This window comes from Gymnoscopelus microlampas, assembly GCF_963454915.1.
Source record: "Gymnoscopelus microlampas genome assembly, chromosome: 3".
Classification (NCBI taxonomy): domain Eukaryota; kingdom Metazoa; phylum Chordata; class Actinopteri; order Myctophiformes; family Myctophidae; genus Gymnoscopelus; species Gymnoscopelus microlampas.
In genome coordinates, this window is record NC_139940.1 from 28744051 (window position 1) to 28757167 (window position 13117).

The window sequence follows — 13117 nt, forward strand, 5'->3', positions numbered from 1 at the left end:
ATACGCACGAAGACAAGAAGAGACAGTGATTCCTGGCCTAAACCCCCGCTCCAGTTAAACCCCATATAAGGACATTCCCACCTTTTGCATTGAACCGTGATGAGTATATGACATATAGCAATTGAATTGGCACTTGGCACTTTAACGCTAAATTCATTATTTATTTGCTATAGTTTGCACAAGCCCTGTCTGTTTTTAGTGTTTGGTGATTGTCTGTATTCCTGTATTTTAGTTAGTTAGTGGGCGCATTAGGAGGTTGAGGTTTTAGAATTAGTGTTATATTTTGTTTATGCTTTTCAATATTTTATGGCTTATAGACGCCACTGTATTAGCTTAATAAAATAGATTACCTTTTTATACAAACCTGTTTCCGTCCAGCTTTCTCCAAGGGATATGTGTTGAAGTGTTGTTCTCATTTAAAAGTATTGTACTTACCTGGGTAAACTCGAACCTGTGAATAGCCTAAGAAAGAGTGTTACAGAGGACCCTACCTCTTAAATAAAAAGGTGGCGTAGTCTTGCAGTACCTAACAAACAGTATTATTCTCACAGTAATTACGCACCCCGCACTTTACCGTGCAACTGATATTTTATTGTTGTGAGTTTAATGTGTATTGTTATTTATTTATTATTGAGACAAAGTAAAGAGTGTCAGCATTCTAAAAAGAAGTGGCAAGTTACATGTGACAACCTGGCCACCGTCACATATTTGGCGTAGCGCGGCAGGACTGGGTAGAGAACAACACAAAATCCCTAAGAGAAACTGTATTGAAATTTTGCTGTTTTGCTGCTTTTTGTTTTGTTTTGTTTGGTTGAATCAAGAAAGTAATGATGATGATGCCAGTGTATCCAGGGGCACCGTGGCTACCTAAGTTTTCGGGCATAGAAGGTGAGGAGAAATACAGGGAATGGAGAGAACAGATTAAAGGATTATTGGGCACTCAGGATTTAACAGAGGAGAAAAAAGTTGCTTTTGTAGTACAGACCCTTACTGAGGAAGCTAAGCGACAAATTAGTGTAATTGACAAGGAAGATCGCAATACAGTGGCCAAAGTCTTTAAATGTTTAGACACGTTGTATAAAACATCTGTTTCTGCTTCCCAAGCTCGTGCCTTGTTCTATGGCTGTGCGCAACGCGCAGGCGAAAGTGTGCAGGCTTATATTTTGAGGCTTAGAGAGTTGTTCTGCGGGCTGCGGCGGCTCGACCCAGACACCGCTCCCTCCGATGCCATTCTGCGAGAGCAGTTACTTGTAGGACTGTCTGAAGGCCCTCTGGGTCAAGCCTTAAGAATATATGCCCGTCGAAACCCCACAGAAGACTTCGCCGCCCTAAAAAATGAGGCCTTCCTACTAGACACTGAACATAGAAGAGAAGGGACTGCTGAAATCTTGTGCCATGCTGTTAAACCTGTCTCTATCCCAACACCCTCACAGGAATCTGAATGGAGAGAGAAACTGAAACAGGAGATTATGGAAGACGTCAAATCGCAAATGCAGGGGTTTACGCAGGAGCTCATGAAAGAGATCAGACCGCTCCTTCGACCCAACACCACCGATACACGACCTCGCGGTTCGCCTCCATCTGAACGACGCCGGGAGCCGTACCAACGCAACGAGTGGGATGAGGGAGGTAGGCCGATCTGTAGGAGCTGTAGGCAGTCTGGGCACATTGCTCGCTTTTGTAAATCTGACCCCAATCATTTAAACTAGTACGCCCTGTCGCCGAGGTCCGGGAGACAGGGGTGCAGCGCGCACTCGCCAGATCAAGGGCTAATGAAGTGTTTATTGGGGACTGTCCGACTATTGGGATCACTATGGGAGGAGTCCACTTAAGGGGGTTACTGGATACTGGGTCACAAGTCACATTAATGCAGCAAAGCTTATTTGAGGAAAAATTCTCACACCTAACGTTGGGAAATGGGCCCCTTGTTTTTAAATTACGCGCCGCTAATGGTCTTGACTTACCGTACACTGGCTATGCCATATTGGACCTAGAGCTGGAGGGAATGAAGATCCCAGGGAGAGGAGTTGTAATCGTGAAAGATGAACATTGTACTCAACCGCTGATTATTGGGATGAATGTCGTGAACGCTGTATGGCATGCCCTCTTTAAATGGCCTGGGAGGCCTGTGTTTCCATGTCAGCAGGGAAGGACGCTGTGGAAGGACGCATTCGCCACCTGTAGGAGGGTGGAGGCAGTGACGAACGAAGATGGGTCCATCGGTTATGTGTGGCCGGTCGGCCGGCGGAAGATTCGAATCCCCGCGCAGAGTGAAGTGATGATCTGGGGCCGCGCTTGGAGAGGACCAAATGGAGCGGACTACGAGGCCTTGATGGAAGCCTTGCCGGATGGAAAAGATTTGGGAGTGGCCCGTGCCCTCGTCACGGTGCGCCACGGACGTGTTCCCATACGAGTGTGCAACCCACACGCATATAGTCTGGTCCTGGACCGCCACCAGAAGCTGGGGAGGCTGTACCCGGTGGAAGAAGCGGATGTCCGAGGCGGCAGGGACCTGAGCCTGTCCCTGGGGACCGACGGAGAGGTGGAAGTGGCCGTAATCAGTGTGGAAGATGATGGACCACTGAAGACCCTGCCCGAAGAGATGGAAGTGTTGACGGAGCGTGATGACCTGCCGGAGGCGCAGAAGAGAGAGTTACACGAGATGTTGTGTCGGTGGAAGAAGGTGTTCGCCATCCATGACGAGGATTTCGGACGGACGGACGTCGTGCAACACCAGATACCGACCGGAGACGCGGCACCCATACGAGAGCGACACCGGCCGTTGCCGCCCTCCATGTACCGGGAGATGAAGACCCTCCTGAATGAGATGCTGGAGAAGGGAGTCATCAAGGAGAGTTGCAGTCCGTGGGCGGCACCTATCGTACTGGTCAAGAAGAAAGATGGCAGCTGGAGGTTCTGCGTCGACTACAGGAAACTTAACGCCGTGACGCACAAGGACGCCTTCCCCCTACCCAGGATAGAAGAGACGCTCACCAGCCTGACGAAGGCGCAATGGTTCTCCACGTTAGACCTGGCCAGCGGGTATTGGCAAGTAGGAATGGATCCCCGGGACCGGGAGAAGACCGCCTTTACGACCCCGCTGGGCCTGTTCGAGTTTCAACGCATGCCGTTCGGGCTTTGTAATGCGCCCGCGACGTTCCAGAGGCTGATGCAGCAGTGTCTGAGTGGTCAGGTGACAGAATCCTTGCTGGTATATCTTGATGACATTATAGTATATTCACCTGACTTCTCCTCTCATCTACAGCACCTCGAGCTCGTCTTCCAACGCCTGTGGAGACATGGACTGAAGCTGCGGTTAGACAAATGCAAACTTCTGCGGAGGGAAGTGCAATTTCTGGGCCATGTCGTGGACAAAGAGGGAGTGCGGCCCGATCCGGAGAAAGTGGTGGCAGTGCGGGACTGGACACCACCCTCAACGGTCCGCGAGGTCCGCGCGTTTCTAGGTCTAGCGGGTTACTATAGGCGTTTCGTGTCCTCTTTTGCTGCTATAGCACGACCCTTAAACAACTTATTGATAGGAATCCCAAATGACGTAAAATCCCACCAGTGTAAAGTCGAGTGGACTTCGGAGTGCCAGCGGGCGTTTGATGCGTTAAAGAGTGCCCTCACACAAGCCCCGGTGTTAGCGTATGCGGATTATACACAGCCTTTTGTGGTTTACACTGATGCGAGTGGCCGTGGGTTGGGAGCGGTTCTAGCCCAGGTCCAAGACGGTCACGAACGTGTAATAGCTTATGCAAGCCGCAGTCTCCACCCGACCGAGCAGAATGACGCAAATTATAGCTCGTTCAAATTGGAGCTTTTGGCCCTTAAATGGGCCGTGACCGAGAAGTTTAAAGATTATCTCACTGGCGCTCGATTCACAATATTCACGGACAATAACCCTGTTGCGCATCTCCAAACGGCTAGATTGGGAGCTGTGGAACAACGGTGGGCTGCTCAACTTGCGTCGTTTACTTTCGACATCAAGTATCGACCGGGCAAAAACAACGCCAACGCTGATGCCCTATCGCGGTTCCCAGTGCAGCCTGTAGATGTGGCGGCTGTACAATCGACGCCAGCAGCCCGGGAGGATGAGTGGAGAGAGACGCAGGATCGGGATCCAGATGTGCAGGTGGTGAAGAGGTGCGTGGAACGGGGGAGAGCCCCTAATATGGTGGAGAGGAAGAATTGGACTCGGGGAGCGCGGCAACTGTTACGCCAGTGGAACAAACTGATTATACGAAATCATGTGTTATATAGGAAGGTGACCGATCCTTATACCAAAGAACAATACTCACAGATCATTTGTCCAGGTTCACGCAGAGAGGAGGTATGGAGAGGAATCCACACGGCCGCGGCGCATGCTGGGTTGGAGAGGACCTTGGCCCAGCTGCGACGTCGGTTCTATTGGCCAGGCATGGAGGGAGCGGTGCGTCAGTTACAACAGGGTTGTGTCGCCTGCAGCCTGCAGAGGAACAGGTCAGAGCCTCGGGCCCCCTTACAACCCTTTGAAGTCTCATATCCACTAGAAGTAATAGCCATTGATTTCCTCACATTAGGTAGGCCTGCTGATGCGTGGCAAAACATTCTGGTAGCTACTGACTTATTCACCCGTTATAGTTGGGCTATTGCCACCCGAGACCAGACTGCGCACACCACTGTCCGTGCGTTATGGACGCATATTATCCAGCCGTTCGGCTGTCCGGCCCGGTTCCACTCAGATCGAGGCCCCAACTTCGAGTCCGAGTTAATGCACCATTTATGTCAGACTTATGGTATTGCAAAAAGTCGCACCACTCCGTACCACCCGGCTGGGAACGGTGGAGTGGAACGATTTAATCAGACATTACTGAACATGTTGCGATCACTAGACACTGATAAACAAGGAAGATGGAATGAGCACTTACCCGAGTTAGTTCATGCTTATAACAACACGATCCATAGTGCTACGGGTTATGCCCCCGCCTACTTAATGTTTGGCCGACATTTGAGGCGCCCTATAGATGTCCAGTTAGGAGTGCAGTCAGCGCAAGAGCGCATGGGAGTGGGTGGCTGGGTACAGGACCACCAACAGAGAATGGCGACAGCTTATAGGACCGCAGGGGAGAGGATGGGAGAAACGGCCAAGAGGAGAAAGCAGGTTTATGACCGTAGGGCCGGTATTACACCCCTATTACCAGGAGAGAGAGTGTGGATTCGAAATAGGAAGAGAGATGGCCAGGGGAAATTGAGTACGTGGTGGGACCCCGAGCCTTACGCAGTGATGGAACAGGTGGGAGCTACGGGGTTGGTGTACCGAGTCAGACCCGAGAAGGGGGGGCGAGAAAAGACCATACATAGAAATGCGTTGAAAGTGTGTGTAGCCCCCAGGTCGCCCCACGAGGACCCCCCAGCTGTAGTGCAGCCCGAGCAGGTAGAAGCAACAACGCCGCAGTATTATGGGTTTCTCTCCGTCCCGAGAGCACCAGATGAGCCACGGCGCTCGGGAAGAGCAAATATAGGCCAGCCACCCCAGAGGTATGGACATGATTAGGGACAGTTGCAGGGACTGGCAACGGAAAAGTGGGGGGGGATGTGACAGGGTCAAAGCAGGGGGGTGAAACCAAATTGTAACATTTTTTATTGATGATGAAAAACCTGTATTACGCACTTAAAAACATCATTCTCTTAACTATATTTCTGCACTGCATGTTTTATGGTTGACAATGTATTTCCCCCCGGTCCCCGAGCCACTTGACATTGGACTCCCCTATAGGCTGTGTGACATTGGCCTTGTGACAGCGGACGGCCAATGTCCCCAGGTCACGCTGGTGGCAGAGCGAATGAGGGCGGAGTAGGGTGTGGCCCACCTTATTCAAAAGTGAGCGCGAGCCACTTGGACAGCAGAGAGACAGGCATACAGGGCAGTGTGGAAGTGACAGCCAGAAGGGACGGTTGTGCACAGGAGGAGCAGACATACCACGGAGCAGAGGTGGGGAATACAGTGATCGCGGCACGTACCAAGCCACCAGCAGCGGACGGTGAGCAGACGGCGCAGTAGCAGCAGAGACGGGGAGGACAGACAGACGAACCAAGGAACGGAGGAGAGGTCCAGTGGCGATAACGTTGCGCGCTTCACACCCTCAAAGCCAGACGTACAGTCTGGCGGGCGAGTAAGTGTCCTTCTATGCAACGTTACCTTTATAAACCCACGGTCCTAAACCTCATATGTGAAATATACCTGAACAGATGAACTGGTTCTAGTTTCTATGATTGCAGGCAATACGCACGAAGACAAGAAGAGACAGTGATTCCTGGCCTAAACCCCCGCTCCAGTTAAACCCCATATAAGGACATTCCCACCTTTTGCATTGAACCGTGATGAGTATATGACATATAGCAATTGAATTGGCACTTGGCACTTTAACGCTAAATTCATTATTTATTTGCTATAGTTTGCACAAGCCCTGTCTGTTTTTAGTGTTTGGTGATTGTCTGTATTCCTGTATTTTAGTTAGTTAGTGGGTGCATTAGGAGGTTGAGGTTTTAGAATTAGTGTTATATTTTGTTTATGCTTTTCAATATTTTATGGCTTATAGACGCCACTGTATTAGCTTAATAAAATAGATTACCTTTTTATACAAACCTGTTTCCGTCCAGCTTTCTCCAAGGGATATGTGTTGAAGTGTTGTTCTCATTTAAAAGTATTGTACTTACCTGGGTAAACTCGAACCTGTGAATAGCCTAAGAAAGAGTGTTACAGAGGACCCTACCTCTTAAATAAAAAGGTGGCGTAGTCTTGCAGTACCTAACAAACAGTATTATTCTCACAGTAATTACGCACCCCGCACTTTACCGTGCAACTGATATTTTATTGTTGTGAGTTTAATGTGTATTGTTATTTATTTATTATTGAGACAAAGTAAAGAGTGTCAGCATTCTAAAAAGAAGTGGCAAGTTACATGTGACAACCTGGCCACCGTCACAGAAAGTTAACTTCGGGAATGCAGCGGGGACACATGAAGGCATGCGTAAAGGGAACCCCAAGGGGACCCCCCCCCCCCCCCCCCAAAGGTCCACAGGGACCCCCACCCGGGTCGGGTAGCAGGGGGGGAAGCACACACATATTAGGAAGGAGGGAAGGCAGAGGTGAACAATTACATTGTGGATGGCTTATTTCTGGCGACGATGGATTATTTAGGCCCAACGGAGTAATATTTCGGCGACGATGGATTCTTTACGTCGTGCCTTACGTCGCGGTAAACGCGACGAGTCACACCCGTCGAAGCGATCCGTCACGGCCGTCCCTCCTGGGATTATTTCGCCGCGACGGAGTAAGATTTCGGCGACGACGGCTTCTTTCCGTCGCGCCTTGCGTCGCCGTCGCACTTAGCTATAGCCCCGACGAGAACTTCAAAAGGCACGACGAGATCAAATGTCCCGACGTGTCGCAATAAACGCGACGGAGTCTCGACGAGCGCCCGTACTCCGGGGAGCCATACCGTGCGTCATGGCGCACGGGTGAAACGTCGCCAAAAACAGCCACCCGTCGAAGCGAGCAGGCACCAGTCGAAGCGACCCGTCGCGGTCGCAAATGGAGTTCGCTGTCTCTCCCATGCACACCCAAATCAGAACAATGTAATATTCAGCTATACACATCAATTGCAACAATTTGGTCTTAACTGGCCTTGATATTGCTTTATGATATGCCATCTTGATATCAAGACCATGTTAAAAATAAAGTAACATAAGAATTACATTTAAAGTCAACTGGTTTTGAAGGAAATCCTGTCCTGTTTTGCAACGCAGCGCAATATACCTAATCTGAGTTCCCAGAAGTTCTCGCATACAAATGGGAGGGGCGAGCCCAGCAACACCGGGCAAGCTGATAATGCTCTGCAAAGTGCAGCTAGGATGTCAAACTCCTCAATGTTGCCATCTGGTGTCTCCATCTTGGACTTCTTAGAGTAAGTTGGGAGGGACACTATATGCCTTGAATTCCTTTATGGGTCGGATTCATTTGTACACTATAGAATTAAATCAACACTGAGGATTACTGCTGCTGAATAAAACATCCACTACCTTATAATTTCAAGTGTCTCAGGAATTTTACTGCACAAGGGCACGTGTGGGTCCAGAGACTGGGTTCTTTCACTATAACTAGTCAGTCATACATTAGCCTCGATCTCCAGGCTTTTCTTTTAGTCATACATACTGTAGCAGATTTTATATGGAGTTTTACATAGTGTATACATATAATTCAAATTCGTTCTCAATAGGGTTATTTGGAGCATATATGCTTATCTAATGTGATGGTAAATTATTTCTATTACTGTAACTGATGGGGGGGGGGGGGGGCACCAAAGAACTACGATTGTAAATCATGAAGTCACAAGTTTATTTAATTGTTACATAATTAGACTTTTTCCTGATTCTCCATAAATGTTATTGTCACATCACAGGTTTAGAGATGTAAAGAAGTGGGTAAAAAAACATATTCTTTGTACAACCTCACATCATTTAATTTTCAGGAAAATTAAGAAAAATCAAGAAAGAAAGAAAGAAAGAAAACGGGTCTGATATTTAACTATTCCTGATATGAGTAGAGTGAAATATATATACAAGCATGTTAGATGTTCCAGATATACATGTATATTTACATACATCTATGCTATAAATGCTATCTTTTTTTAAAAGAATAAAACATTTTAGAGGAGACATGGTTGAAGCCAGTCAACTCAGCCCATAGCAACAGGGTCAGAGGAATTCCCTCTCTCTGGTCTATAAATCCATGTTTTTGGTTACCCCCCTCCCCCAAAACAGAAAAAAGAAAAACAGCACCCTGCTTATAAATACAATGCATGTTTACAAAGATATTCTCGATTTAGTAATATAAAGGCTATTTACTGTATAGTCATTGTATAAGGGTAATAATAATAAGGGTAATAATAATAATAATAATAATAATAATAGTATAATAGTCGTTGTATCACAACTTTTAATCACAACCTCCTGTTTCATAGGCAAGCAGAATATTGATAGACATATGTATTTTATGAAATCCTTAAACTCTTAAACTATGGATGGCGATAGAAGAATTAGGTTCAGCATCACATATTCTGAGTTGCTTTCTTGCGTCGAGGTATTGGATGCAACTGAGACAAAATGGAAGGAAGATTACTGTAATACAAGAGGTCTCCAAAACCTCAAACTGTATTTCCTCTAAACACATACACAGCACTTTCTTTATTCCTGACATGGCTTTACTTTGCTTTTCTTTGCTTAGCCTTTTTTGTTTTATCGACAGTGGAATAGACTGCAGAGTTGTCTTCCTTCACAGCTGAATAGATCGCAGAGATGTCTTCCTTTCCTGGTTCACCAGACCTGGGAAGAACAATGAATATCCATTCATAATAATGTAGAGAACAACTACACACATGCAACCTGTTCCCCTATGACCACCTCTGCAGCAGCACAGGAAACACATTTCTGTAAAGCAGAAGTTCTGGATGTGGTCTTATTTTAAGATATTGGAAATACATCCCTTTGTGCATATTTCTCATCTGAATATGATTGTTTTCAATGCATAGTTGAGCTGATATTTCATCAGAATCAAATTACAGTAATAGGTGTTTTTGACAGGTGTGAGTGACTGTTTTGTGCAAGGCTCTGTCCTTACACATTTATTGTGCAAAATTTCACAGAAATGGACTGGAGGAACTTACGATGCGTTTTGCAGGGCGGTGTTGTCGTGATCTGCATGGGCGCTGGTCCTTGGTTTGAATGTCACTGAACTGTATTGAACATCTTCCACTTGCTGAGCAATACAACATATAAAGAAAGGACAAAAGTGTAATCAGTAATGTAATTAAATTGAATGCTGAAACTCAGAAATCTTGTAAGGTAACTTTTGGATTACTTTGTCAGTGAAGAGAAGAGAAGAGAAGAGAAGAGAAGAGAAGAGAAGAGAAGAGAAGAGAAGAGAGACGGTGGAGTAGAAGAGAAGAGAAGAAAAGAAAAGAAAAGAAAAGAAAAGAAAAGAAAAGAGAAGAAAAGAGAAGAAAAGAGAAGAAAAGAGAAGAGAAGTAGTATGAATAAAGTTCCCTTGCCCTTTCTCATGTTGTGTGAGAACAGTTTTGAGAAATGAACTATAAATAAACTAGTATGGCCTGGAGGGTCTCTTGAAAAATGGATTTAAGTGTGCACTGTGCACGTAAAGCAAAGACCATGTGATATAGACAATGTACCTGTCCAGGGAGGTCTGAACCAGCCTGACTGGATGACGGAAACTTCAACATGGAGTAAAGAGGGATTTCCTCGGCAGGAGGAAGAGGAGAGGAGGGAGAGTGGTGCTGGACGGTGGAGTAGACAGTATTGAGCTGAAAGGTGGGAGAATCTGAGGGGTCTGAGCCTCTCCCACCAACCACAGGGTTAGCTGCAGGCTGGTGTGCAACACAACAGGAAGTGACACATTAGAGCAACAGCTTCAGAGAAAGAACAGATGACTGTGTGGTTTCAGTGATAGCTGAATCTGATAGAGACTTATTATGTCTTCAGAACATACAGAATACAAATAGGCCTATTTATTTTTGCTAAATCCTTGTTGGCAAGTTTCCATTTCATAATTGTATGGAGATAATATAAATATTATAAGATATTTCAAGCAAAACCTAAAAAAATCAATACCTTGTATTTATCTGCATTAGTCTTTTTCTTCCTGTAAAAAAGGATATAACTTATTATTTTCATCATTTAGTGCACAATGACATGTCATTAGTCTTAGCCTGACAAGGATTCTTCTGTGAAAATTATTATTAAAGTGGGTGTAACATTCACCATCACAGTAAGAACAGTTATTTTCAAAATTACTATACAGACTTGAAACCCTCAACACCACATTATTGAGCCAGTACTAAGACTAGGGGTGGGACGATATATCGATATCGCGATATATCGTTGTTTTTCCGACTCTGTACATAGGCCTATAGTGTTGTTTTTTTTCGTGACTATTGTGATATATCGTCTGTGAAATTTCTTGCAATATATCGAATATCGTGATATCGCAATATATCGAAGATTGTGATATTATTGTTATCGAGGGCCTAATATCGCCACAGATATCGTATGGTGAGATACCCATATCGTCCCACCCCTAGACACTGACACTGACACGCACGCGCGCGCGCGCACGCACGCACGCACGCACGCACGCACGCACGCACGCACGCACGCACGCACGCACGCACACACACACACACACACACACACACACACACACACACACACACACACACACACACACACACACACACACACACAGGCTTACCTGACACAGAAAACAATGACGGAAACCAAAAGTATCACAAACACTGAAGCTCCAACACCACATGAGAGCACAACGATGATGTTGCCTTTGGAGAAACACAGTAAAAATAAGGGGAAAAGTTAAAATGTGTCTCTCGCTCTGATGTTGTTTGTACAGTTTGTCTAGATTTGTGCAAAATGTACAAGTACTTAATGTGGCTGGAATTCACATCACCAAGACAATTCTCAGGGTTCTCAGGGGTCTTCAATGTTTTTCAGGCCAAGGACCCCTTAGCTGAGAGAGAGATGAAGCAGGGACCCCCCACTACATATTGGATTCATGTTAATGTGTATTTTCAGACATTTAACCACTTAAACCCTCAATACTTTGTAAACCAGACCTTTGGCTCGGTACTTGGACTGCTCTTTTTTCCTTGTACACAAAACCTCTTTGCCGAAAATAGCCGATCTGCAAGCTCACAACGCCGCGCTGTGAGCTTATAGATCGGCTACTTTTGGCTAATGTTCCCCCCAGAATAGGGATGCGAGGGTTCAAGTGGTTAAAGTAAAAACAGAAATAAAAAGTCCCTATCACACAAAGATTGGGTGAACCCCCTGCAGTATCTCTGAGGACCCCTAGGGGTTCCGGACCCCCGTTGAAGACCCCTGCTCTATGCTATGTTATCAGAGAATACTGAAATAAAACTCAGCTCAAAGATCTTTGTTATCATGAAAATACTGTAAATCCTACTGCTGGATGTTTGTGGGTGGTCTGATGGTCTTCTAGACTGGAAGTTCAGGTAAGATCTAGTATCTGGAATGAGGAGTTTTGTTTCCAGACTCTCACCCTTCAGCCATATGTCAATCTGCAGAGGCACCTCAGTAGAGTTGTTTTCTCCCAGTGAGTTCCTGGTCTGACAGAAGTACAGTCCAGTGTGGGAGGACTGCAGAGAGGTCAGAACCAGCATCTGTCCTGACCCTACCTGGACCAGGGAGATGGAACCAGGAGGCCCAGTCCTCTTGTACCAGGTGTAGTTGTGTACTGGTGGGTTAGCATCACTGCTGCAGGTCAAGTTCACACTGCTGCCCTCTGCCAGACTGTCTGGTGGGCTGACCTCCACCAACACACTCACGGGTGCATCTTGATATTGACACCAGAAAGACAAATAACATTCAATCATAAAAAGGATGGTATTTCAAAGTATACAGTATACTCACATTAGACTATAAGGGATGGATTAAATTGCAAAAATGTTGTTGTTTAACTTACAGAGGACATCAATGAAATGAGGTGGTGACATTTGGGATCCACGTTTGTTTGTCACTTGACAGGTGTAGTTTCCAGAATCTGCAGAAGTTACATTCTCCTTTACCAGGAGAGGACCAGTGGAGATAGAGATGTTTCCTCTGTCTCTGTACCAGATGTAACTGTGTGCTGGTGGGTTGACGTCACTGCTGCAGTTCAGAGTCACTTTGCTGCCCTCAATAACTTCTCCTGGTGGATCTATTGATACTGAGGGTATTTCTGGAGGGTCTATGGAGGAATAAATATTGAAACACTTGAATAACATTATTTGCTGAATATAATGAACAGGAAACCATAATTTTCATTAGGGTTTAAATATAATAATGATTCATGCTTATAAATCTCTCTCTCTCTCACACACGCACACGCACACGAACGCACACACACACACACACACACACACACACACACACTCGCTCGCTCGCGCGCACGCACACACACATACACACACACACACACACACACACACACACACACACACACACACACACACACACACACACACACACACACACACACACACAC

General features: G+C 46.2%; 1 protein-coding gene across 1 annotated transcript in view; it reads right to left on the bottom strand.

The window, feature by feature from the left end:
- The window catches only part of LOC311041811 (Fc receptor-like protein 5), a gene marked incomplete at both ends in the record, with an annotated part of 33315 nt that overhangs the window by 11563 nt on the left and 8635 nt on the right, over positions 1-13117 (bottom strand). The window contains 5 exons of the mRNA XM_084052296.1: positions 9708-9799; positions 10230-10424; positions 10669-10699; positions 11309-11393; positions 12134-12427. Coding sequence (XP_083908422.1) covers positions 9708-9799; positions 10230-10424; positions 10669-10699; positions 11309-11393; positions 12134-12427 — 697 coding nt within the window. The remainder of the gene's footprint in view (positions 1-9707; positions 9800-10229; positions 10425-10668; positions 10700-11308; positions 11394-12133; positions 12428-13117) is intronic.